Source organism: Vulpes vulpes, chromosome 12 (assembly GCF_048418805.1).
Source record: "Vulpes vulpes isolate BD-2025 chromosome 12, VulVul3, whole genome shotgun sequence".
NCBI lineage: Eukaryota > Metazoa > Chordata > Mammalia > Carnivora > Canidae > Vulpes > Vulpes vulpes.
The window spans coordinates 20,261,082-20,288,662 of NC_132791.1; the positions used below are offsets into that span (position 1 = coordinate 20,261,082).

General features: G+C 50.3%; 1 protein-coding gene across 1 annotated transcript in view; it reads left to right on the forward strand.

The window, feature by feature from the left end:
* SHB (SH2 domain containing adaptor protein B) overlaps positions 1–18,592 on the forward strand; it is a 140,359-nt gene extending 121,767 nt beyond the window's left edge. Inside the window, exon 6 of the mRNA XM_072727896.1 lies at positions 17,741–18,592. Coding sequence (XP_072583997.1) covers positions 17,741–17,924 — 184 coding nt within the window. The 3' untranslated portion in view covers positions 17,925–18,592. The remainder of the gene's footprint in view (positions 1–17,740) is intronic.
* The last annotated feature ends 8,989 nt before the right edge of the window (positions 18,593–27,581 follow it).

Here is a 27,581-nt window from a genome sequence, read left to right on the forward strand (position 1 = left end):
TCTGTCCACCCCCACACCCCCTCCTGTTTGTTAGGGTGGGATTTTAGAGTTTATGCAGGCTGCAACTCAAAACCCTGCATTACTATGACTGAGACTTCAAATCACACAGAGCTAGAGTCAGATCCATGCTGCCCTCTTCCTGGCTGTGTGACCTTGTGTAAGTCACTCAACCTCTTTGATCTCCCAGCTGAAGATGATGCTCCTCAACAAACATTTCTTGGGGCAGCCCCGGTGGTGCAGCGGTTTGGCACCGCCTGCAGCCTGCGGTGTGATCCTGGAGACCTGGGATCGAGTCCCACATCTGGCTCCCTGCATGGAGCCTGCTTCTCCCTCTGCCTGTGTCTCTGCCTCTCTCTTTGTGTCTATGAATAAATAAATGAAATCTTTTTTTTTTTTCTAATTTTTATTTCTTTATGATAGTCACAGAGAGAGAGAGAGAGGCAGAGACACAGGCAGAGGGAGAAGCAGGCTCCATGCACTGGGAGCCCGATGTGGGACTCGATCCCGGGTCTCCAGGATCGCGCCCTGGGCCAAAGGCAGGCGCCAAACCGCTGCGCCACCCAGGGATCCCCAATAAATGAAATCTTTAAAAAAAAAAAAAAACAAGCATTTCCTCATTTTCTCATGGAGAAGCATTTTTGTGGCAAGCCAGGGCAGCAGCTCTGCACTGAGTACACTAAGCAGAAATATTGGGATTTACAGAACAGAGATCTTTTTTCCCCTCTTAGATGTATTTATTTATTTTAGAGCATACACGAATGAGGAGTGGGGGGCAGAAGAAGGAAATCTTAAGCAGACCGCCCCCCCCCACACACACATACACACTGAGCATGCAGGCCCACACAGGCCTGATTTCACGACCTGAGACCATGAGCCAAAACCAAAAGTCAGACACCCAACCAACTGAGCCATCCGGGTGGCCCCAAAAGGAGCTCTTTCAGATCGCCTGGCTTGGTGCCCTGTACAGAAAAAACTGGGGCCCAGAGAGATAAAGGAACTTGCCCATCTCTTGGCTTGCTGGCCAGGCCCTGTTTTCTGGCAGCGTTTGAGTCAGGCTGAGACAGAGGGCAGCAGGGATGGGGCTAGAGTTGGGGGAGGTCTGTGCCTTGCTCTCACTATATGGAGGATTTCACATCCTTTCCAGGCTGATGGAGGAAAAAAGAACTTTCTGCTCAATTAGTGTGCAGTGTACTTTCTCCTTCCAGAAAGTTTAAAGGAAATGCCAGTTAGGAGCTGCTGCTGTAGGCAAAACAGAGGTACCTCAAACGCTTTTTGCAGGAGATGAACTGACAACAGTGAACCTCAGAGTGCAGATACCTCGCAGGATGAAAGGACATACGTCGAAAGGCACTGGGGGAGGCATAGTAGAGGTTTCCCTGTATTCAACATTATTGGGAAAATATGCCCTGCCAGTGGTAACACAGTTTCAAGGATGCTGCCCTTAAAATGGGCACCTCTCCTTCATTCTACACATGATGCTTTGGTGATTCTGGCTCAGGCCCAGGAAACCCAAGTTCAAATCTTGGCCCAGGTGCTGTCTAGCTGTGGGACACCAGATGAGTCATAAACTCCTTTCTTTCTTGAGTGGATGCCCTGTTGCAGTTGACGTTTTCAGCACTGTGGGGCCTAGGGTTGGGTTGTGGAAATGCTAAAGTAAGGTGATACATGCCAGGGCACCTGATGTGGTTGCTGTTACTTAAAAATATCAAGCCATCCCACCGTGGTAGTTAGCATGTGGTTAGAAGGGCAGGAAGGATTAACTTCATCTTACACATGCAGCAGTAGGCTCACTCTGTCACTGCAAGTGAGTGAAGAGTTGGGCTTTAGTGCAGCCCAGTGACCACTTTCTGCCCTGTGGACCCTCTCTGAGCAGAAACACCCCCAAACCTTCCCCTCCAGCTGGGCCCAAGAAGCCCAGCCAGGGCCCAGGCAGGTGTCTGTAGCCCTAGGACCATAACCGGAGTTACTGAGCAAGACCTGGGTCACAAGCCCATTGCCAGGCATCTTCCCCAAGGTGACATGTAGAAGGCCAGAGATCCTAAGGCTACTTCTTTCAGCTGGTGGGAGCCTGAATACATTGGGGTTTTTCTGGCTCTGAAGTGACAGTGTTAGGATACATGACCTAGCTGTGGAGTTCACTTTCTTCTTTGGGTCCAACTCTCAAGCAGCAGAAGCTGGGAGCATCTGGGGATCTGGTGGCAGAGAAGGAGGTTGAGGCAAGCTCACAAGAGACAACGGTGGTCTCCGTAGCTGGCAAGACAGATTTACAGAAACCCCATCTGACTATGGATGTGTCTGGAAGGCGGATCAGGAGTGCAGGCTGGCTGCTGAGGGGAACTAGGGCTGAGAGAGTAGAAAGGAAGACATGTTGTGGTGGAACTGATGACGGTGAGAAAGAGGGAGGAGTCAGTCGTTAAGTGCCTTTAGCTCAGGTCATGATCCTGGGGTCCTGGGATCCAGCCCCTCATCTGGGCTCCCTGCTCAGAGGGTAGCCTGTTTCTCCCTTTCCCTCTGCTGCTCCCCCTGCCTGTGTTCTCTCTCTCTTTTTCTCTCTCTCTTTGTCAAATAAAATATTTTTTAAAAAGGCAGGGAGGAGTCAGGACCTCATCCAGATTTCTGAATGACTGGTGCGTGGTGGTATCGCCAGCTACAACATGGATCTGAAACGGTCAGTTTTAAAAAGCGGGAAAACATGCTCTCCCTAGCCCAGCTGCCCTCTTTCCACTGCTGCTCAGAACCCAGAACCCAGAGGCAAGAGGCACCTGCATTCACACTGCCAGCCCATTCTCCAGAGCCCCTGCTGGCTTACCAGTGCCAAGCATGCCCACGGACAGGCTGGGGTTTCCCTTTCTGACCTGCCACATCTCCCCTCCCAGCCAAGCATGTAGTTTTTGCTCCCCTGAGAGCTCCCAGGTCCCCTCTAGCATCTGAGCCACCCCGATTACATTTCCAGCTGGTTTTTAATTATCTCATATCAGCCCGCGTAAATCTGCCTGTGTGGCTCACCCGCCAGGGGAGGCATTCCAACTGCCCGTCTGTCGCCAGGAACCCTCTCGTGCCCCAGGACAGCTTCTCTTCTGAGCCACTGGGTGGTCTCTCCAAATGAGAAAAACATTTCTTTCCAATTACATTTCTAACATCTTGTTAATATGACTTATTTAATAATATTTTTGCAAAAGCCATCTGGGAATGGGTTGGTTGGGGACTTGGGGAGGGCATATGGGTGCTGCAGGGACCGGCCATGGTAACAGATACAGATCCCATATCTGCCATCAGCGAAGGGGCAGCAACATGGAGAAGGATGCAGCCAGGGGGCCAGAGGACCAGGGCCTGAATCTTACTGTTTCCACCTGCATGAGGGTCACCCAGCAGGTGGCTTCACAGCTCTGAGCCTCCTGAGCCCTGAGGCTCAGGAACACAGTAGAAGGAAGGAAAGCGGACTGTAAACTTAGAGGCTGTGCTAATGCAGGTGGGGTTATTTGCAGAGCCTCAGTGCTTGCCCAGGAAAGTATTGTGGTCTTACTTTGCTTCTAACTAGGTAAATAACTCCAAGGCCCCCAGAGGAAATACGATTAGCTCCTACCTAGAGGCATTTGGCAGGGCTTGAAGCAAATAGCTTCATACAGTAAAATCCCAAAATGGAGGGTTGTTGTTCCCGAGACCGTCAGGGCCTTAGAATCAGAAGGGTCTTGAATCATCCGGGTCAAGTCCCTGGCTTTGGGATGGGGGAAAAAGACCTCCCCGGAGTCCTATGGCAAATCACTGACAGAGGCCGGGTGCTGTCACCCTCTAAGCCCCACAGCACTGTATTTTCTTCTCCCATTTTCTGCATAAACATTCTTGGTATTTGAGGCAGATTTATAAAATCAGATGTCAGATTTTATAGCTCTTATCTTTGCTCCCACAGTGCAAATGCTAAAACTATAAAAATGATGTTTTGCTATGCTTGAGCGTGTGTTGTGTCACATTCATACACATGCACACCCTTCAATTTGCTGGGACGGAGGCCTCCCCATTCTGGTCCTTAATGCCTCAAACCTGCTTTTTCCTGGGCAGCTTCCCTAGTGAGCAGTCACCATCTCCTTTCCAGCCAGGGGTGATTTCTGCCACTTTTAATGCGCTCTCTCTCTCTCTCTCTCTCTCTAAGATTACTTCACCCAAGAGGAATATCAGAAACAATTGGTTTGGCAAAGCCAGCTTATTAGAAATGCTTTAATTAGAACTTTTTTTTTTCTATTTTCCTTTTGAACATCCACACGCTGTTCATGGTCTCAACCAGCGTGGGAACCAGCCAGCCACATTCTCCACAGATTTCCAGGGCAGGGCCAACAAACAAGTCAGCAGTGTGATTATCACTGCTGTGTTCCTACTCTGCACTAGGCCTTTAACTGGGCAGGAAGACAAAGACATGTCAGACTCTAAACTGGTAGTCTGGGCAAGGAGACAAGCAGGAGGGGAGTACTATGATATTATAAGAAGATGTGGCAGAGAATAAGTGAAGGAGGAAGAAAGTTAAGTTTGGCCAGGGCATCTTGGAAGGCTTCCTGGAGGAGGTGGCATTTGATCAGGGCTGTAGAAGATGAAAACTTATTGAGAAGTTATCAGCAAAGTAGAAGGATGGTTACTTAGATTTGGGATTAGAAGAGAAGTCTCTGCAGCATCCCTTCGTCCTATGGTCCCAACTAGTTTTCAGTTGTCCCGATCACATCATCCTGCCCACCCCCCAACCCTGGCCCAGGTGACCAGATGGACAGACATATGCCTTATAAAAAACTCTGAAGTCCCAGTCAGCTCTCTCTGGCTCTTTACAGCATCCACACTTTGCCCTCAAGGAAAAGAACTCACAAGACATGGGACTTACCTGTGGCCATGCCAGTGCTCCACGTTCCCAGTTCTTCATTCTTTTGATCTCCTGCTTTGCCAAAGGGCAGGCCATGTACCTGCCATCTCCACTTGACACTAAAGGCGTATACCTCACCCACAGGGGACATAGCATCCCAGGGAGAAATGTGTTTACACAGTGCCCAGCAGGCTCTTTGCAGTTGCAGGTACGTAGGAGAAATTGGTTGAAACAGGCCTCTGCAGAGTGTCCTCCAAGGCAAGCAGAATTATACCAGTAATGTTGATTGAAAATGTGGGGTAGTGTAGGAATTCTGATACAAGCAAGGATAAAACCATTGAGGCAGCAGATGCATGAGATTGAGTGATCTAGGCACACCCAGATTTCAGAGCCACAGTCTTCAAATGTTGGCTTAATCCCACTTGGAGTTCATATTTTTCAGGCCAGAAAAATACTTTATCTATCTTGAATTGTTCTAATCTGAACTAAAGCATTCTATGAAGAAATGAGGGTTGACTATTTTACTTTTGTAGGAGTTGTGATTTTAAAAAGCAGTCAGTTCCATAGTAAGTAACTTTTTGGAATCCAATTACTTGCAGCCATGCTGAAAAAAAACTATAATTAATGTGGTCAAATCCTGGCCAAATAATAAAATGAAAGCTTTGTTGTGTATCAAGGCAGAAATCAATTTCATTAGGGAGCAAAGAGCTGGAGATTTAATTTCGAGAAAATTCTCCACCCTGTGGACAGACGTTGTCAAGAAGCTGCCAGAACAAATGCCCAACACGAGAGGACTCGCCCTCCAGAGCCCAGATTACTAAGGGCTGACTGACCTTTCAAAATTGCATTTGCAAACTTTCCAAGTATAGCCAGAGCCAGTGGCCTTTGTTTCTTAATGTTCTTGGACCTGGTGCCCCTTTTGGTTTTGGTCAGGAAGTGAATGTTATCTGCACCCAATGACACTTGCACGTCCATGAGATCCTATCCTTTGGAACGTGGGAGGAGGTGGCCTCAGGAGGTCAGCAGACACCACCAGAAAAGAGTTTAGCAAAGACTTGGGGTATGCACACTGATGGTGGGGTCATATCCACACAGCAGGACTGAGGGTGAAGCTGGACAGACCCGCCAGGGACAGGGCCCAGTTGCAAGACTCCAGTGCATGAGAGATAGTGAACAGTAGATGTGACCAGGATGGGAAAAGACAGGAGATCCTACCCTGTGAGGGCAACTACAGAAAGAGGGCAGCCCCAGGGCTGCTCTTGCTTCTTGTCTTCTGGGCTCTGAGGGACATTCCTTCCTGGGGCAGAAGGAATGGCCGTGGCCTGCAGGGACCAGAGCTCAGAGCTGAGACCACTGTCAGTGAGCTACACTACATTCCAATAAGGACCTTCCATGGTCTGAGCCATCAGAGTTTGGAAGGGGTTGTCATGGTAGGAAGTAAGCTCCCCAGGGCTGGGGGTAGGGGATAAAAGCTGGACACTGAATGTTGTGAATATTACAAAGGTGTTTCCATCATGGGATAGAACTAGAATGGAGGCACTCAAACCTGAATGTGCACCTGAATCTCTTGGAGATTAAAAGTAGATCTGGTTAAAAGTAGATCTGGTTCTAGGGTCAACTGCATGGCTCAGTCAGATAAGCGTCTGACTCTTGGATCAGGTCATGATCTCATGGGTTGGAGGATTGAGCCCCACATTGGGTACCTTGCCCACTGGGGAGTCTGCTTGAAAGATTCTCTCTTGACTCCTAACTCTGGGAAACGAACAAGGGGTAGTGGAAGGGGAGGTGGGCGGGGGGGATGGGGTGACTGGTTGATGGGCACTGAGGGGGGCACTTGATGGGATGAGCACTGGGTGTTATACTATATGTTGGCAAATTGAACATCAAAAAAACAAACAAAAAAAATTCTCTCTCCCTTTGCCCCCCCCCCCAAATAAATAAATAAATCTTTAAAAACAACAAAAGGCAGTTCTGATTCCAAGAGGCCCAGGCAGCTCCAGGTTTAACAAATGTCGAGGGACTGTGAGGTGGGCATTCTTAGGCATACCTAAAGAAACTATTTTTGAGAAACTTGCACTCTTCTTCCAACCCTGGGACTCTGGGCCTTCTGTAAGGAAGGTAAATTCTCTTGTTTGATATCCAAGTAGTCATTCTTTCCTCCTCAGGTGGTGTGAGCATCTCCCATGTGCCAAGCTTCAAAGATTTACAGGTTTATGGGACCTTGGGGGTCCTCCAGTCCTGTCCCTTCATTGGATAGATGGGGAAACTGAGGCCTGAGAAGGCAGGAGCTGGGGCCAGGACCAGGTAGCTAATATGCAGTGCAGAGCTCTTTTCACTTGCCTTCAGTGGACCACAGGGAACATTGGAAACTATTCCCCATTTCACAGATGAAGAAACTGAGGCCCAGATCCCAAGGACTGTTGAGAATTTCTCCACTGAGAACCACTGTCATTCATATGATTTGCAGAGGCCCTTGGCCAGGCTGTTTGGGTGGCTTAGTTAACTGTGTCCCTCGGAGATGCCAAAGAGGAGGAAGTACCCTCGAGTTAGGTACAGGGTCACTGAGCAGATAGATCTGTTTTAACTTTTAGTCTTTAAAGACCCTCCTGGATTTTCTTTCTTTACTTTTTTTTTTCTTTTTTGAAGCAAAACTGTAACTTGGATCAAGTCTCTTCCTTGCTATGCTAATGGATGCCCTCAGTCAGCACAGGAGGCCTCCACCAGGACAGGAGGTGGGCTGGGAGAAGAGTGGGCCAAGCCCCACAATTTAAGGAAGAGGATGAGATTCGGGATGTGGGACATCTCCCACATGCGTCCCTGCTCCTGTCTGCACCCTTCCCCCGTCCCCAGCCTCCACCTTGTCATACCCCATCCTTGCTGACAAGAGCATATAGAGGCTACTGGTAGTGGCCAAGCATCCCCTACATCTGGCAGAGGGATGGGTATAGGGGTATTCCAGCCCCTGATTCACTGGGGAATTAGAGCAAACCTTCACCCTTCTCTGGGCCTCGAAGGCACCTGTAAAACGAGGGCAGGGAACCAAGTAGTCTCAAAAGCCTCTGCTAGCTGTCTCGTCTGCTTCAGAAATAAATGGTGAATACAGAGCAATACACATCATAGGTATTTAATAAATACCATAGATCATACATGACCAGTATTTTTTTAAGATTTTGAGAGAGAGGGTAGCCTGGGTGGCTCAGCGGTTTAGTGCCACCTTCAGTCCAGGGTATGATCCTGGAGACCTGGGATCAAGTCCCATGTCGGGCTCCCTGCATGAGGCCTGTTTCTCCCTCTGCCTGTGTCTCTGCCTCTGTGTGTGTGTGTGTGTCTCATGAACAAATAAATAAAATCTTTAAAAAGAAAAACGATTTTGAGAGAGAGAGAGAGAGAGAGAAACAGACTCCCTGCTGATCAGGGAGCCCGATGTGGGGCTCAATCCCAGAACCCCAGGATCATGACCTGAGCTGAAGGCAGACACTTAACCCACTGAGCCACCCAGGTGCCCCTGACTGGTACTTTTTAAGCACAGAAGCTTCTTTCCTCATCCTTCCTATTGCGTTTTCATGTGGACCCCTGTGTAACAATGTGCTTTTGAGAGTGCTGTGAAATACCCCCTTGATGTTCAGGGAAATTGATGTCAGGGAAGTAAACACCCTTCCCAGTGTCACCTGGTGACAGAGCTGGGCCAGAGTTTAGGCCTCCCACCCCAGCCAGGTGGGTACCCAGGTGGAGGAGGTGGTCCCACAGCCAGAGTCTGCCTAGCCATCCATGGCTTCTAGGCTGCCAACATGGGTGTAAATGATAGACCAGACAGACGGGAAGACACGTTCACTGCTCAGCCCAGACTGCATGGAGCCAGCAAGACAAACCAGATGGGCAGCAACTTGTATGCGGGCTCCTGCAGAGCGGGTGGAAACAAAGCCATGTCAGAACTCTGAGCTGCGGCACCTGCCAGACTTGCTCATGCACTGCCCAGCTCAGACTTCAGATAGCCCTTGCAGGTGAGGTGAGTACAAGCTCCATTTTGCAGATGAGGAAGCTGAGGCCAAGGGCACCACAGCTCAAAGGGGCAGGGCAGGGACTCAGACCTAGGTCTAGGGGACCCAGAGTCCACAGGTGGTGCTTCCTTTGGGAGCTGTCCTGCGTTCCTCGCCCAGGTGTGCCGTGTCCCCTTGTGTCTTAGCCTCGCCAGGTTTCCAGCTCAGCTCCTCTAGGTACTATTGTGCCCCTCAGAGTCCTCTCCTCAGCCACTGGTGCTCATTGCCACAGCTGCCTTTGCCCACCATCTGCCTGGTCCCTGTGCTGGAGCTTCCTTCAGTGTGGCATGTCCGCCAATCTGCTGGTTGTGGGGAGGATGGGAGATTGGTCCTTGGAAACAGCCTGGAGCCCTTTGCAGCCAAGCTGTTTGGTAGATTTCGTGCTGTGTCTCAAGCCCTTAAATATGGAACTGGGTGAGCTAACGCATATCAAGCATTTGCACTTCATTCACAAGGACGTTCTCACAACTACTGTGAGGGTGAACACTCACTATTCACTATTCCCATTTCATAGATGCAGATTTTTCGGCACTGGAAAATAGCATGTGGCTTTAACCTCAGTGCTGTTGGAATTTGGGGCTGGATTGTTCTTTGTTGTGGGGCTGTCCTATGCATTGTAGGCTTTTTAGCAGCACCCTGAGCTTCCACTTAGATGCTAGCAGCACCTGAGTTTCTAGGTGTTGACAAATACTCTCCAGAAGGCATAAACTCACCTCAGTGGAGAACCACTGCTCCAAGGAGACTGTGGGCTGGGAAGGACCTGTCCTAGTAGATGGACACCGCTCTGGGTGTGAATACGTTCTGTCCATCTGTTGGCATAGGTGTTAGGATTGCATTTTTCATTTGTCATCCCCATCCCTAAGCCTGGGGATCTGCTGTGCCCAGTGCTCTACTTGTCTGTCTTCCTGCATTGAGTGTAGCCATCCTGTCTTATCCTAGTCCTGGCTGCTGCTGGGGGCCCTTACCCACCTCAAGATGTCCCTCATTGAAAACTTTATTGCTGAAGGGACCTCCTCCACCATTTCCAAATGGGGACACTGAAACCCAGGGAGAAGGGACTTGCCTAGCCAATGACATCAGTGGGATCAGAGTTTGAACTCAGGCATCTGACCCCGTCCAGCCACCACTGCCAACCTCCACCTGTTCTAAACACAAAAACATGTTCACGTTCCTAGAAAAGTCCTCAACTAGGGCACATGGGTGGCTCAGTGGTAAAGCATCTGCCTTTGGCTCAGGTCGTGATCCCAGGATCCTAGGAGCGGGTCCCACATCGGGCTCCGGCCTCTTTCTCCCTCTGCCTATGTCTCTACCTCTCTCTGTGTGTCTCTCATGAATAAATAAATAAAATCTTAAAAAAAAAAAGAAAAGAAAGTCAAGTCATCAATTAGAAGTAAAGAGGGAAACAAAACAAAACACGCAAACCCTCTCGCCCCTTCCCAAAGCACTGACATTTCACATGTCACCCTCACCCCAGCCTCCACCCCTCCTCTTGCAGTTTTCATGTATACTTGGCTGAGCCTGAGGACCTATAGGAGTACCAAATGAGGGGACTGTGAAAGTTACCCAGCCTTTCACATCATTACCCTCCTGCTTTCACACCTCCAGTAGCGAGAGGCTCTCTCTGTTGTCAGCCCTGATCATTAAAATCCTCCTGTCTAAAACTTTGTTAGTCTTCTCCTGAGAAAATTGCCCAAAATGGATTCATTTTGCCTACCTGCTGCTTTGTGTGGCGCAAAACAAACCTTATGCCTCTCCATGTTTGCTGGGAGAGGCATCTGCCAGCTTTCCTTCTGCCTGGAGATGGCTTTTTGTCATTATTTACTGAAGGCCCTCACCCTGGGCCGCCAACTTAGAGCTTGAGAAATGCCCGGGCTGCTCGGGAAGGCTAATTGCTGCTGATGCGTTTATTGAAAGTCTAATTATTTGGTTATAAATCAAGTCGTTTGGCTCAGCAGCATTTACATTTAAACGTTTATTCGCAATAACTTGGCATGTGCATCTTAGGCTTGTCACTGTGAAGGCTATTTTGGAAGTATTTGCCAATGTGCAGGTATTTGCAGGTATTTGCCAAATGCAGGTATTTGCCATGTGACCTTTGAAGCCCCTTCCCCGAGCTCCCTTGACTCCTAAGCCATCTCAGCTGAAGGGAGCCTCCCTTCCTCTGACTCCTCTGACTCCTGCATTGCAGTTGGAAAACCCCATCACACAGCTAGAACGACTGACTTCCCAGCCCTCTAGCTCGGAACACCCTGATGTCCTCTCACTGTGACCCGGGCAGGTTGCTTCTCCCACTGGCCCTTGGTCGTTTCAGCTGTGCTGTGGATGTCTTGCAGATAATCCCAACCCTCCCATTGTCTTCATGAGGCCACAGGTTGATCCAATTGTGGACCAAGGGTGACTACTAACGTTGTCTTCATGAGGCCACAGGTTGATCCAATTGTGGACCAAGGGTGACTACTAACGTTGTCGTACATCTTTGTGTGCCAGGCTCTGAGCCCTTTGCTCGAGGTTCACAGCATCTGCGGGTGCTATAGCGCCTGCACACAGTAGGCCCTCAGGAGATGGCAACTAGGTACCTGTCCCCTGAGGCCCCCAGCACTTGAGTTTTGAATATTTCTGTCCCAGAGCAGGCCCAGGTCTCCTACAGCATGCTTCTCTTCAGGCACTCAGGATTGTTTCTGGAGTGGCTACATACTGCTCACAGATACAGTGATAAGAATGTCTCTGTAGGCATACTCAGGAAAAGATCCCATCTTGCTGGAGGTCAGAGAGAAGTTAGGAGGGGAGCAGACATTCTGAATCACAGAGCCATCTGCTTGCAGAGGCAGCATTGCCAACTGTGGGGGGGAGTTATGTCAGGAACAAGCTTTTTGCAGGACCCTAGCTAGGTACCCACGATTGTAGGAGGTATCTCGCCCATGATCACCCTCCAGGCCAGCTCCCTCACGGAGGGTCACAACGAGGGTCACAACGGGTCACAATGGACCAGTGTAAGGGTGGGGCTTAGAACCGCACCTCCCCCCAAATTGATTCAGCATGACATATGTGTCTATCTCCACCTCAACAGAGGCTTGGGCTCTGAGGGTGAGCACTAGGTGGCATTGTGCTCACAGAGGGCAGGGGAACTACGACATGTGTGGAGGGTATTTCAAATGCCCAGGTAGACTGTGGCTTTAGGAGAGAACTTGTCTCATATTTGTGTTTGGTTTCTTTAGACCTGGGCAGGGAGCCCTGGCTGGCTTAGTCACCCCAGGAAGGATTGGAGGAAAGAAGGGCCTGACCCATTCTTCCTTGTGACCTCCCTCAGGCGAGACTTCTGTTTCTGACATGAGAGGTGCATGACTTTAGACCCCCTAAGGGGTAAATCTCTGGGTGCTCCTCATGGCTCTGCCCCTCTCACTAAGCTTGCTCAGCTGGTCCTCACTGGCTGTCCTAAGACCAGTGCTACCCAGACAGAACAGCTGCTTTATCTGGCTTTGGGGGAAGTGGTTCCTACCTTAGCTGGGCCACACTGACAGATGAGGTGGAACCGCCACCAGCCTGCCCTCAAGAGCTTACAGTCCAGAGGGGAGGATGTATGGGGCCTTGTTGGTGGCTCAGGGCAGACCCTCAACTAGATAGCTGATGGATGGATGGATGGATGGACGGACGGATGGATGGATGGAGGGATGGACAGATGGACGGATAGATAGACAATATACAGATGGACCACGTGCCCAGCTATGAGCCAGGCAGGTGCTGAGGGCCCAGAGGTAAGTGAGACATGGCCTGCTGAGAAATGTCACAATGAGCAGACAGGATTCTTGATCTTAGGAGCTCCCAGAGCTACAGGGAAGCCATGTCTCCAAGCAGAAAAAGTCCAAAGGCCCACCTAACACCTGGATCCATCTGGATTGGTGGCTGTGCAGGGAAAAATGAGATTGCCTGCAGTGGTAGCTTCAGATTCCTGAATGCTTCCCTCAGGCTAAGGAGAGAACATAGACTTTAGAGCTAGCCCTACCAGGTCCTGTGGGACTTGGCACACAACCTCCCCCAGCATCCGTTTTCCCATATGTATACAGTGGTAGTTATACCAAGTTAACAGCATCACTGTGGGCCTACATGAGATAACATGTAGCAACAGCTCAGCTCCATGCCTACCGCCCGTTGGGGGTTTCAGCAGTACGGGTGTTGTTCATTGTGCCTTGGGGAGCCAGGGATGGCTCTGAGCTGAGGACCGCTGTTATGGGGCATCTCTGTCAAGGGAGCAGTTCCCAACCACCTTTCAGAAGAGGGGAACCAAAGATCCTCACTGTGTGTGGATTCCTGTAACCAGATCCTACATGCTGGTCCCAAAAGGCAATTTCCTTGCCTTCTGCATAAATATTATATGCAAGTATTTTTAAGTCATTTCATCATGAAAAGAAACGATTTAACATAACTATTACTCAGGATTCTTCATGAAATATGCATCAAGCAATTAGGTCTAAAAGCGAGAGGTGAGGCCTTGTACCCTGCTCGGGCCGGCAGCTGCGGGCTGAGTGATGTTTTATTAAAGCCCGTGATTATGAGACGAGGTGGGGCCTGTTATTAGGCCCCAGCACACCAGGCACGTTTGATAATCCTGGTGATGAGGAGGTGCTTTTTGTGATGTTAATGAGTGATCTAAACGCGGTGACAGCCCCAGCACCCCCAGCCTCCCCCAGCCTTACATGACTCATTAGACAGGTCAGCCACTGGAGACACCCTTAATTGTGACTTCGCTCTCGGAAGATGTCCTATCAAAGGAGGCAGGACTGACGCAGGAGCCTGGTAGGCGGCAGAGGCTTGTCCAAGCTCCCCGGGGATCACTGCCCTCCCGAAGTGATGACAGGGTGGTAGCGTGGCCTGGGACCTGGCCCACCTGGGCCTGGATTCAAGGGCTCCGGGTTCTGGCTGCAACTACACCCCACCTTGCTTGCTGTGTGCCTTGGGCAGGATGTTGCTCTTCCCAAGCTCAGTATCCTCTAAAGTTCCCCAAGAGGGTGAGAGGAGATAGTCCCCGGGTGGCTTCTAGCTCCAGAAGCTCTATCCAGAGCAGCCACAGCGCCCCTGGGCATGCTGGTTATCTGGAGCACCATATGTTCTCCCTAGAAATTCCAATTTTTTCTCTTCTTATGCTAGATGTCTTCTGTATTGAGTTGGGAGTCATTAAAGCTATCCTGCAGCTGTTTTTAAATCTTTAGCTGTCATTAGGTAACATCTCACTCACGGGGACCTTGTGACCTACTGATCAGGGTGTATTATTACAACACATCTCTTGACTGTGTTGACAAGGTTTTAGCTGATCTTTTTATGAGTCGGAGTTTGACAGATTGTCTCAAAAAGCAAGCCTGCTCACTTCTCAGAGTCTGCCAACCCCATGTGATGGGTCACCACCCTGTCTCCATAGCTGGGGGCTTCACCTGTCAAGACAGGCCATCCCCAATGCCTGGATGACCATTCCGTGCCACCCTGTGCTTTCTGTGGCCCTCCATCAACCCTGTGCAGTCAGCACCTGGGGACTGAGGCCAGAGTCGAGAAGTCACTTGTGCAGGGTCTAATATCTCTCCCCGACCACCTGGCCTGGCCTCCTGTGGAGTATTGAGGACTAAGTAGGATTCTCTCTTGGAGCTGAATGGTACTGAGTTCAGGAGCATGGACCCTGGGAAAGGCCCACCAAGGAGGGAAGCAGCACTGCTGCTGATGGCTGTATGAGCCTGGGTTGGCCACCACCTGCCTGAGCTCAGCCCACAGCCTGGATCTCAGGAAGTGCTCAAGAAACATTGGCTGTGAAGACCATTAGGGCCGGTGCCCTGTGAAAATAAGACTGGGGACCATGGGCAGCAGTACAAATGGGGCATGACCCCTCCTCTAGGCCACTTCCCACAGGGAGCCTGCATGGAGTGGGCAACAGCTTACACTTTATACACAGAATCCAGGACCTTAGGCCCAGAAGCAAGCACCCTTAGAAGTCATCCAGTTAGCCTCCCCCACAGATCCAGTGGAGGCAGGGACAGAGCCCAGCACCACCCGACTGCCTCGGGCCCAGCAAATCATGGGGTAGAGTGCCTGAGCCCAGGAGGCAGGGCCAGTCCTTCAGGGAGCTCCTCATGTGAGAGCCAGCTTGTGGGCCTTTATCCAAACTCTGCTGGGGAATGGTCATGCCATGGACTGGGAGGAGTCCTCTGCCATGGTCCCTGGACTTTGTGACTGGCTGCCTCCTCAGCACAGCCTAGCTCAGAGTTACAAACCTGTGTGTATAGAAATACAAGTGCTGGAGTCACTTCAGGGAAGTGCTAATGGCTGCCCTACCCTGCCCAGGTCTGTTGATGGGGAGACCTCAACGTGGAGTTTCTAGTAACCTGGTGGCCATTCTGAGCCCATGGCCTGGGAGTAGAGCAGCTTTGGCTTCTGCCTCTGGCTCCATCAGCTCCTCTCACCATCCCTGCCCACTTCCCTTGCTGGATGTTTTAAGAACAACCACTGTAGAGATGCCTGGGTGGCTCAGCGGTTGAGCATCTGCCTTTGGCTCATGGCGTGATCCCGAGGTCCTGGGATCAAATCCGGCATCAGGTGCCCGGCGAGGAGCCTGCTTCTCTCTCTGCCTGTGTCTTTGCCTCTCTGTGTCTCTCATGAATAAAATCTTTTTTTTAATAAATAAAATCTTAAAAATAAAAGAACAACCACTGTAAAAACGTCCCATTAAACCATATTAAGTTTCTTTCCCTAACCTCCTTAAAAATGAAATGAGGTCCTCCTGCAGCTTCCTCCTGCAGGTCCTCCTGCATACCTGTGTTGTCGGCACAGCTGCCACGTTCTGATTCAGCCCACAGCTGGTGGCTGTGAGCCCGTGGTACACATCCTACACTTTGCACCCCAGCCATAGATCTGTGACAGACATTAAAGCCCAGTGGTCTGGCACCCAAAACGCCACCCTGCTCAACCCGCTCACAAAGAGAGACATGGATGTGCAAGGCCAAACCCACCCTCCCCCAACCCCACTCCGTCACTCACCTGCAGCTCCAGCCTGCACCCTGCCCCCTTGCCCCCCTCCTCTAGGTGAGGAGCTGAGCAGGTGGTCTCCAACAAGAGTATAGAGCTTTGTAACTAGTCCCAGTTCCCTTCGCCACACACTTTCAGCACTTCGTTCAAGCAATTACATCCTTTCCAGACAGGCAGACATCCGTGATCTCTCCAGTGTGATGGGTAGCTAGTCTGCGCTTAAGTGGGGCTATACATTTTTCATTTAATGCACACCATTTCCTTTCTAACAGCTGAAGCAAGTGCGCCTCCTGCTTCTCAGATGTGTCGAGGCAATTCTCCAAAGAAATGACCCTTCACTGAGGAGAACTTGCCACAGGCTCTGTAATTAGAACATTGTCAGCCTTAAAAAAATCTTGATTTAAATTTTAGTTCTTTACAGGAATTATTCTCTCTTGAAACATAATTGCTCTCCAAACGATTTCCTTTAAACTGAGGATGACATCTCTAAATACATTATTATGAGCAGATGTATTGCTCAGTGCCCGCACTTCATTAAGCATTTGCTCTGCCATTTGAAAATGGTCCTGGAGTCCAAATTGATGCGTTAATAGAGTAGGCGCTGGCGAGTGTGGGGAGCCCACTCCTGACTGGAAGAGATGTGTGTAAGTCCTCCAGTGCCCCTCTGGGAGCTGCTGGAGCAAGAAAGCTGGAGTTCAGCCTTGCTGGGGGCTGGGCCTTGTCCCGAAATCGAGGCCCCTAGGGCTGGTCACAAGTTCTCAGTGCCAAGAGAAGGCAGCAGGAGGTCAGAGAACCAGCTTTCTCACTAAGTGACAAACATAAGGTAAATTAGACTGTGTTTTGGAAACCAAGCTTCTACAGGTGTGGCAGGCAGCAAAAGGCTTGGAGCTGAGTGGGCAAGAAAAAGGCGACTCGGACAAAGGCAGATTGTGACAGGAGTGAGTGATCCGATGTGGCCAGAGACCTGGGTGGGAGGAGGGAGGGGTCTGCTAGGGCCAGGTGGCAGCAGTGTGGCCATTGCTATCCGAGAAGTAGCTGGCAGGCTGCATGGGGCACAGGGCATAGGGCTCTGCTCTGATCTCCGGAGGAACTGCCCTTTTCAGGAAATGCCATTGCATAGTGGGCACAGGGACTGGGCCCTGCTCTGTGAAGCTCTCAGGGGAATTGCAGTTCAACAAAGCAAGTACTGGGGGAGGAATGAGTATGCTCAGTGTGGTCAGAGGAAGGAAGGAGCCCTGTTTGTGGAAGCCTGGAAGACCTGGCAGAGGAAACATTCAGGTTGGACTTTGGAGGAGTTCAGTGAACAGAGGGAGGAAGCACCAAGAGTGCCTGTGGAGGGGCAGAGCTGAGGAAGAGCACATGTTCTCGACACATTCCATTGGCTAAATCTAGTCACATGTCTACAGCGGCTGCAGGGGAGGCTGGGAAATGTAGTCCCTGGCTGGGATACCCCTTCCTAGAATACTATGAGGGGGAGCAACAGATTTTGGAAAATAGCCCTCCTATCATCCCTGCCACACTATTTAGTCATCTGTAAAGTGGGGGTGATGACCTGTCCTGCACACTTGTCAGGCAATTGGGGACTTAAACATACTTTGTACCTGCCATGTAAGGCTTAAATACTTGTCTGCATCAGCAATAAAAAGGAGCCAAGTCTAAGGGTTTGTTTTCCTGAAGAAGCCTCTGGAAGCTCTCACGGTCCAGAAGACTCTCTGACAGCAGTGTTTGTTGCTGGTTCCTAGTCCATGCTGGACTTGGGGGAGCTCTGAGGTGCAGCTGCATTTCATTTGGTCCTGAGCGCGTGCCTGTTTCAGCCTTTGTCAGTCTGCAGATCCTAATAACCTCTGTATTTTGTTTGCAGGAGCAACCAGGGCTTTATGCACATGAAACTGGCCAAAACCAAAGAGAAGTATGTTCTGGGTCAGAACAGCCCCCCGTTCGACAGTGTCCCAGAAGTCATCCACTACTATACCACCAGAAAACTGCCTATCAAAGGAGCTGAGCACTTGTCCCTCCTCTACCCAGTGGCTGTGCGGACCCTCTGAATGAACCAGCCCCACGCTGCTCTGTGACAGGGCCCAGACTTGGAGGCCCTCGCCCACCAGCGCTGGCCACTGTTGCGTGCCGCGGCCAATTTGTCGTGTGTATGGTACTAGCACACCACTGCATGTCTCTAGAATGCTGTTGCCACTCATGGGGGCTGGAGAAAGCCTGGAGAAAGACAGAAGGACAGCCAACCAACGCGCCACCCCAGCCCCCCCCCACCCCCTCCTTGAGTTTCTGTGAATTAAAATATTTGCAAATCCAAAGAGATGCCTTCCAGGATGAACAAAGGAGAGCAGCTCCAGAGGGGCGAGGGGCGGGGCGGGAGCTCCCTGGGCTGCAGCTCTTTGTTCTCCAGCTGTCACAAATTCACACCTGTGGGAGGGGGCACAGTTTCCCACGGGGCCTCTCCCAGTGCTGGGAGACAAATGTGGGTGCTCCAAGACCCCAGAAGACCCCAGTAGTCCTGCCTCCCCTCTGGTGTGTGTGTATGTGTAAGTGTAAGCACATACGTGAGAGAACATGGTCACACACAAATGTGAGTAAGCCCACCAATCCACTTTTAGCCCCTCCGTGTAATCATTAGATCTTCAAGGAATCATTGTGCAGTCACAAAGAGGATTCAATTATTTATGAATAGGGTGTGTAAATAAAATAGTCATTTAATATATATTCTTATCCTTTTTATTATTTTTCTTTTTATACACCACAGAAGATCTTCTGAGGGGGGCAGCGCTGGGTTCGTTCCCAGAGCAAGGTGTCTGGGCACGTGCGGCATGACAGGACTTGGGGAGGCAGGGCCCCCAGCTCAGAGCTGAGCAATCTGGAGTGGAGGGGTCAACCTCGCCTCCTGGGAGCCAACCTTCAGGAAGGCACCGCCAGGCCCAGCAATGGTAGCTTTAGGTGCTGCCCCAACAACCAAGCCCTCCCCTCTGCCTACAGCAGCCAGCAATCCACAGAGGGCTCTCCCATCATCTGGTCAGTGCCACCCTGTGAGGCATTTAACAGGGAAAGAGTGGCACAGAGAAAAGGAACCTATACCAGGTCACGTAGCTCATAAGCAGAAGAGGCTCTCAAGCCCAGGTTGGCAGGCTCCATGGCCAGTGCCTTGGCTCTACAGAGCCTTGATGTCACTCTACTCCTAGGGAAAGAAGTCCCAACCTCTCGGGGGACATGGGGTTCTCTTGGTCATCCGCACTGCTTGCCCACAAATAAAAATACACATTCCCGCATTCCACCTCTACCTTCCCTCTGTCCTAGACTGGAGCAGAGATTCTTCCCACACACCTTCCCACACCTGCAGACCCTCCTAAGGCTGTGAGGTTGCTCTTATGTTCCCCTCTTTCCCCTCCCACTCCACCACTGCGCTGTGGTTAAATGCTGGTGGAAGAAATAGAAGAATCCAGGTGCCTGTGTGGCTCAGTCAGTTAAGCGTCTGACTTGATTTCAGCTCAGGGTCAGGGGATCAAGCCATGCATGAGGCTCCGCGCTCAGCCCCTCTGCTCCTCCCCTCGCAGCTGCGTGCTGTCTCTCAAGTAAATAAAATCTTTTTAAAAAGAGAAATAGAAGAACCCAACCCAGCAGCATGACATACGGCTTCCATCTACTGACAGAGGCACAAGGGATGCAGATACGGCAGGAGTTTTCAGGGTTCTTGATCAAGCACGCACGTCTTCCTACCCGCCCCCCTGGTCTGCAGGGAATGGAGGGGCTGAGTTGGAACATCACCAGCAGTTCTGGATATGCAGCGCTGCCCAGGCTTCAGAGGTGCTTCAGGCACGCTGTTCCAATGCGGTCTCAGAGGCCCAGAGAAGAGAAACGACTTGATGCAGCTGCCTGGGGAGCCAGGCAGAGCAGGACTAAATGCCGTGCCCCCTTGGGGGGTTGCCGTGAACTTCCAAGGTTTGTGGCCAAAGCTGTTTCCTTGGCAACCGGTCTTTCTGCCCAGTCCACACCTTGGGCCATCCTCCCTGGTCCTCCCTGGCTGTCTCTGGATCCTGGTACCCCTCCCACCTGCAGATCCTCACATGCCAAGCTGCCTCATGATGACCACATAGGCCACAGCCTGAGTCTGGTCTCCAAAAACTCCATTCTGACCTTTTGTCTGTTTTGCATTTTCCAAAATGTCCTTTGAAGCCAGAAAGTACCTGGAGTGATACACATTTCTCTCTCTCTCTCTCTCTTTTTATGTGTTTGAGAAAATGAGTGAGGAATTGGCACTTGTCCAAACAGAAGTGCCAAAGGAGACTGGATTCCAAGGATCTACTTAGAGGTTGGGTTGGTGGGAGCAGCCCCTCAAGCTGGGGGTGGGGGGTGGGCCTGAATTAGCTTTCTCCCCCACCCAACAGGCCCAGATGCCCACGGGTCACTTCTAAGGCTGCAGGCTGGGGCACTACAGGAGCTGTGTGAACCTTCTCAGTAGATGTTCCACAACAGATTCCTCATCAGGAAAGGCTCTGTGCCTGTTGTCTGAGAAGGAGCTAGGGTGCTTTGCTGATGACTTTGCTCTTTCAAGGGATTCCTGGGCCCTCACTTCTTCCCCAGACCCCCACCCCCAACTCGCGCCTGCATCTTCCTGAATTTCCCTGGGAGGCCCAACCTCCAGCTGTCCTTAGGGACAGAGGCCGGCAGAGGAGCCAGCTTACAGGATGGGAGCTGCTAAAAGGAATTTTTGCCTTAATTTTACGAACCTCTCCCTCTTCTTCCTCTAATTGTGACCATTTCCTCTGTCGCTGTGTATTCATGTTTTCTTGGATATCTAACAATTGAAACGGCTTTTCCCTTTCAGAAACACTCACATTCAGGTTACTGGCATTGGTTTGGTTTTTGTTTTGGCTTTTTTTTTTTTTTTTTCATCTGCTGCCAATTAATGGAAAAAATGAGCTGGATTTCTTTGAGGGGGAAAAAAAAGCTCCCTGCCACACAATATCTCGCCCTCAGCATTTTGTCTCAGAACACAACCTCCAGCCACTAACAGGCTTCTCAGAGCCACAGGACTGGGTTTTTTGTTTTGTTTTGTTTTTTTCCTTTCTTTCCCTTCTTTGCCGGCCTCATTATTGACCATAATGCCCCGACCACTTCAGCAGCTCTATCCTTGAGCACTGAAGAGTCAAGGGCCTTTTTGGCACCACCCACCCCACCCCCTGCCCAGCAAGATGGTGGCCACAGAAAGAAAGGAGGCTTTGTGGGGAGAGAGGGCCCACCTGCCTGTCGGGAGAGAGGTTCATGGAGCAGCCTTTCTAAGGGAAATGGTGAAAAGGCTCTGGGTTTCAGGAAGGCTGGGCCAATTGGAGCTGAGCTACGTGTGTCCTCCTAGGGCATCTCAGGGCTGGTGGCCCTCTGTGGCCAGTGAGTGAGCAAAGGGAAATCCTTGTCTGGCTTCCAGCAAGGGCCTCATATCAACAGGTAGAGCCCTTGCCAGGCATTCTGCTTCTGCTAGGGTCACGGGACCTGGAGATTCCCTTTTCTAAGATTTTAATCGCAAGCTCTGGCCAGCTCCCCAAGACACTCTCAGAAGAGGTTGATGTCACTTGTCCAAGGGCCTAGCAGGGACAGACGGCCAGGCTTACCATTTGCTCTCACAGGCCCCAGGGACGGTGCGTGCAGAAACCCGGCAGACGGAGAAGGCTGGCACTCGGAGTTGGCCCGTCGATGCCCATGAAGCATCCTGGCTGGATCAGGCGGCCGTCCAGCAAGCTGCCACGTCTGTCTCTCTGCCCTTCCAGACTCAGTTACCGGCAAAGACCAAATGGACCAAGTTATCCAGCAGGAGCCAGCACAGCCAGAGCCTTCACTGTAGGAGCACCTCCCAGAACCCCACGGAGACCCACTCAGGTGCCCCCCGAGCACGGGTGGCAGCCTGCAGCCTATCCTTCCCCTGTCTTCAGGGCTGTGTGTCGCTGCCAAGAGCCTGTGCCAGCCACCTACTGCTAAAAAAGTGTCCTGTAAAGCTCGAGTTCTGTGTGATAAGCTGTATAATAATGTATATTCAATGCGAAGCTTTTAACATACAGTCGTCTTGTTTAAATGGACCTCACTGAGCACACGTGTGTTATTTCTTTATAATGCAACTGTGTGCCCCAGAAATCTAGTTTGATTGCCTTCTGCCTGCAGAGGCTAAGGTCTGCTATCATCCCCCAAAGGTGAATTGTTACAGGAAAAGCAGAACCTCCTGCTTCCTAATTAAGAGGAAGATAGAGCCCTAATGAGCTCGTTAGATGAAAACAAATTAATTTGTTCAGCAAACATTTGCTGTGTGCCTACTGGTCCTCGGACCTGGTGGATACACAGGAGGGAACCCTCAGGAAGTTTCCAGTGCAGGGTGTTATTGGGTGGGGCCCGGAGCTGAGAGGAACCAGGTGGGGGAATTGAATCTGCCTGCGACGTTCAGGAAAAGGGCTTTGAAGGCTGAGGGCTGGGTGTTCCAGGCAGAGTAACAGGTGCTGGGAGCATTTACTCATCCCAGGGAGAGTAAACCGGACCTGGCGTGGTACAACCTGCAGCAGCAGGAAATGACCCGGCTACTGGGTCTCCGAGGGCTTCATCCTGTGGAGGCAAAAGAATGGAGCAGGGCAAGGGCAGGGCCGTTCATCTTCTCCAGGCAGGAAGCAATTCCCTGAAGACTTAGGAGGGAATGGCCTCCTCTTTTCTGGAGAGGGTGATTACCAAAGGAGAGGCAGGCACAGGGTCTCCCATGGCTTGCCCTTACACTAGCATCATGATGACATCATCATGCAGTCTGAAGTAGGAAGGGCAAGGGAGGTTCTGCAGCCCAAGCCCACCCAATACAGATGGGCACCTGAGTTCACACAGGGTCCCCCAGCACTCCAGGAAGCCTGCTGTGGAGAGGTCCCTGACCCTCACCTCACCATGTAGGAAGGAACTCCTGCTTCTCCTGACCCCTCTCTCCCAAGGACATGGCCTACTGCCTCCTCAGCAGGCCCCTTCCTCCCTCACTCCCCCGTATTCCATTGACCCCAATCCACTCTTCCAATTCCCAATCCCAAGCGCATGCTCCATGCCACAACCACACCACAGCATGCACACAAGCATGCGCATGCACACACACACACACACACACACACACACCCAGGAGTGGGCCAAGGTCAAAGCCAGTGCTCTGCAACCAGGAATTTCCTGAAGGGTAAGGAGAAAATATTTCTGGTGGTCACCTCTAAACTGTTTTACGTTCTAGGGAGTTTTCTGTTTCAGTTCAATTTAACAAAGAGCAGAGGCCTGTGACAAACTGGTGACCTGGAGCAGGAAGCTGAGCACAGGAAACATCTTCAACCATAGCCACAGGAAGTGGTCAGTGAGCAGCCAGATGCCTGCCCCACGGCATCTCTGCACAGAGACCGGGACGGAGGCTTGCTCAAGGCCACACAGCAATTCCATCTCAACATGCCACAGGTGCTTGAGGGGGAGCCACCCATTCAGAGGGTCACCTTGGCCAGTGTAGCTCTGGGAAGACTGGGATAGGGGTGGGGATTCTTCTCGGACAGAGTTTAGAATCCAATTTTGTCTCCCTGGCTTCCTCCTTGAGTGGGAGCATCCCAGGCCTGCAGTGGTTGGTGTCCTCTCTCTGGCTCTGGGGGACGATTTTGAAGGGACCTTGGTCTGAGCGGGAAGCAGGCTCACCAGTGTGGTTCTGGCGCCCTCGTGTGGTTGCCTTCGGCATTGCAGCCAGGCCCTGGGGCAGCTCCAAGTCCCTGGCCTGTTAAGGAAAGAGAAAAACAGGCCCAGAAAAGGAATAGGCAGGCATGTAGATAAGCAGGAGGCCGGCAGAGTGGCGGGGATGGGAGCTACAGCAGAGGTAGGGCCAGCGGAGGAAGCGACAACTGAATCAGGCATTACATGCAGGGAGCAGGGACATCCCAAGGAGAGGAGTTGGGAGGAGGCAGGGGCAGGAAGGGAGGCTTCCTCTGACTTCAATCCATTGCTGTCCTCAACTGCCTTCTACTCTAAAGCCCCCTCATTCATGCCACCTGAGAAAGGTAGGCAGCATTAGAACAGCTCAGCACAGAACAATTTTACGTGGTATTTTTTTAAATTACTTTCTGATGATAAAATTAATATTTACTCACTGAACAAGATTACTATTTCAGGAAAATGTAAGGAAAAAATTGAAAACTACCTTAAACTCAAAGGAAAGCACTAAATCTAAAGTTAGGTTGTGTACATTTTTTTTTTTTTTAAGTTTTTGTTGTTGTTCACTTAAGTACCCTTTACACTCAACATGGGGCTGGAACTCATGACCCCAAGATAAAAATTTGCATGCTATTTCGACTGAGCCAGCCAGGTGTCCCGTAAATAAACTTGGGCTCGTGCTGTATTTCTATAGTTTTATATTTCATTTTCTACTTCAAATAGTGCCTTCATATTATTAAATCTGTGATATGCTTTTTTTCTTAGCTGCATAATATTCTACTTTAACTCATTCAATTTTTTGTATAAGCAGCTCCACAAGGAATATCTTTGTTTGGAAATCACTGCCAAAGGAAAAAAAAAGGAAAGAAAGAAAAAGAAATCACTGTCCATATTTCTGTTTTTTTGTTTTGGTTTTTGGTTTTTTCCTCAGGAAAAACTCATAGAAGTGGCATTTCTGGTCAGAGGCTAGGAACATCGTTAAGGCTTCTCGTCTCCCAGAAAGACAAGTTTATATTCCACTGCTATGTCTGGAAGTCCCCCAAAGTAGAGTGGTTTGGTTACATCAGAGAACTTTCAGCAGCTTAGACTTGGCCTCAAATGTGAGGCATGAGGGCAGCCCAGGTGGCTCAGTGGTTTAGCGCCGCCTTCAGCCCAGGGCCTGATCCTGGAGACCGGGGATCCAGTCCCGCGTCAGGCTCCCTGCAGGGAGCCTGCTTCTCCCTCTGCCTGTGTCTCTGCCTCTCTCTCTCTCTGTGTCTCTCATGAATAAATAAATAAAATCTTTTTTTTAAAAAATGTGAGGCATGAGCTAAGCAGTTTCCTTTCATCAAAGGTAGTCTGAGTCTGGGCATGGGGGCCATGAGGGCAAGACAGGAGGCTGGGATCTGCTTATAGGTGACCGATCATCCGCATCTGCCCAGGACTCTGAAACTCTCCAGGATGCTGGACTCTCAGTGCCCAAACTGGGATGGTCCCAGGCCGAAGGAAATAGTTGATCACCATCTCTAGCACCTCCTGGCATAACCCTCAGCAAGCCCCTTGCCCTCTGCCCTACGAGGGTGACATCCTGGGTTGGGAGCGGTAGATAGGGGTCCGGAGAGGCTGAGAAGGAGCCCTGCCCTCCTGGGGTTTGAGAGGCAGATGACGAGAGGAAAAGCTGCCACTCCTAGGGGAGCACTAGGGCAGGGGTTGGGGAGGTGGGGGAGGGGGCAGGCTCACATCCTAACTCCATCTTTTTCCAGCTGTGTGACCAACAAGGCCCAAAAGCTTCCATTTCCTCCACTGTAAGACAGCTTGAGAAGTGACCTCCTGGGGTTATTGCAGAGATTATGGTGTTGGATGAATGCCCCAAGCATGCCTTAGCTCCAGCAACCTTCAGGTAATGTCAGCTAGACCGGGTGAATTTTAAATAGGAAAGGCAGGGGCCATTACAGCCACAGAGTTTCACAGGAAAGAGGATCTGGAGTTCTAGGAGGACCTTCTTTATGAGATGAGAAGGGAGTCCATTTTACAAATTAAAAATGCCATGGCTCTACTAAACATCTTGTGAAGAAGTAAGGGACGGAATTTAAGATCCTTTTCCTCTCCAGCTTGAAGCCCTGGGTGGCTCTGGCCATTCCCCTACCTGGGCATCTTCCACCATACATTCTTTATTATTTAAATTAATGCTAACACCCTCTAGTTATAATTTAAATAGCAAGCATCTGTTGTGTTGACTATATAAATAATAACACATTTGTTGTTTGCTTCAATATTAAACCTCTTTATTGTCTTTCTTATTTAAATATCAAATCTAGGGGCACCTGGGTGGCTCAGTGGTTGAGCATCTGCCTTCAGCTCAGGGTGTGATCCTGGGGTCCTGGGGTGAGTCCTGCATCAGGCTCCCCTCAGAAAGCCTGCCTCTGTCTGTGTCTCTACCTCTCCCTCGATGTCTCTCATGAATAAATAAATAAAATTTTTTAAAAATAAAAAAATCAAAATCAAATCTATGCAATGTCTTTACTGTTTAAATATTAAACTTGCATGGTGCTCATTATCTGTTCTCTGCACCCACTAGATCGTACCTAGAATGTAGACTTGACACAAGCAGGTGTCTGGGAGAGTTCCTGGAAAACAGTAGGTGCTCAATAAGTATTTGGGGTTTTTTGTGTGTGTGTGTTTTTTTTTCAGATTTTATTTATTCATGAGATATACAAAGAAAGACAGAGACATAATCAGAGGGGGAAGCAGGCTGCCTGAAGGGTAGCCCGACGTAGGACTCTCAGGACTCCATCCCAGGACCCCAGGATCATGACCTGAGCCAAAAGCAGATGCTCAACCCCCGAACCATCCAGGCACCCCTCAATAAGTATTCGTTAAGTGATATAATGATGACAAAAGTCCTCATTGATGATGGGCTCACTCTGTGTGCCCTTCACATTGTGCACACATTGGGAAAGCCCTGCTGTACAGGTGACACACAGAAGCTCAGAAGGTGGAGGGACCACGAGGAAAAATAGAAATTCGATTTAGCAATGGCTTCCCAGGGCTCTCATACTTTGTACCTCACACCCCACTGAGGGTCACAACCCACAGTGAGCAGGATGTAGACGGAAGTACATAGTCCCTTCTCAGGAGCAAGAGAGGAGGGAGGAGGGTGACATTTAGAGCTTTGGATGATCCAGTTCCTGAGCTCCATTGTCCACTCCATACCCATTCCGTGAAGGAGAATGAGCCTCTATCATTCTGGATCTGCCACCCTGGGGAGTCCCTTCTCAGGGACTCAGAAGGTGGGCACAAGCCAGGGATATGGCTTCATTTGAAGATGGGGATCTGAAGGCTCAGAAAGGGGGAGAGTTTTGCGCCAGGTACACAACCAGAAAGTGTTGGGTCTAGTATGCAGACCTTGCAACATGCAGCATCTCTTGAAAAATACAATTCCTAAGACCTTCCTCTTGGAAGTTTTGATTTAGTAGGTCTTGGGTGGGCTCCAGAAACCTATACTGGTAACAAGTTCCTCAGGGAAATCATATGATCAGAGAGTCCTGGGTAAAGGGCCAGTCTGCCTGTCTTCATCCACAAATCTTTTTCCCAAGTGCTAAGCACCAACTGCTCAACTGTGCTTCTGTTCTTGAAAATGGTAGGGAAGCCTCAGCGGCTCAGTGGTTGAGCATCTGCCTTTGGCTCAAGTAGTGATCCCAGTGTCCTAGGATCAAATCCTGCATCTGGCTTCCTGCAGGGAGTCTGCTTCTCCCTCTGCCTATGTCTCTGCCTCTCTCTCTCTGCGTGTCTCTCATGAACTAATAAATAAATAAAATCTTAAAAAAAAAAGGGGGGGGGGTGGACACAGTAGGGTCCCAGCTTACCTTTCACTAGGTTCTGAACTCAAGCAAGTCACAGGGCTCTGTGAGCACACAAATTATGTAAAAATCAGAGGAAACAACTATCATGTAACTGCTTGGAAAGCCCACGGAGTATTGTGCAAATGTTTGATGTTATTTTATTGACTCAGCCCTTGCTAGATAAAAATGTGT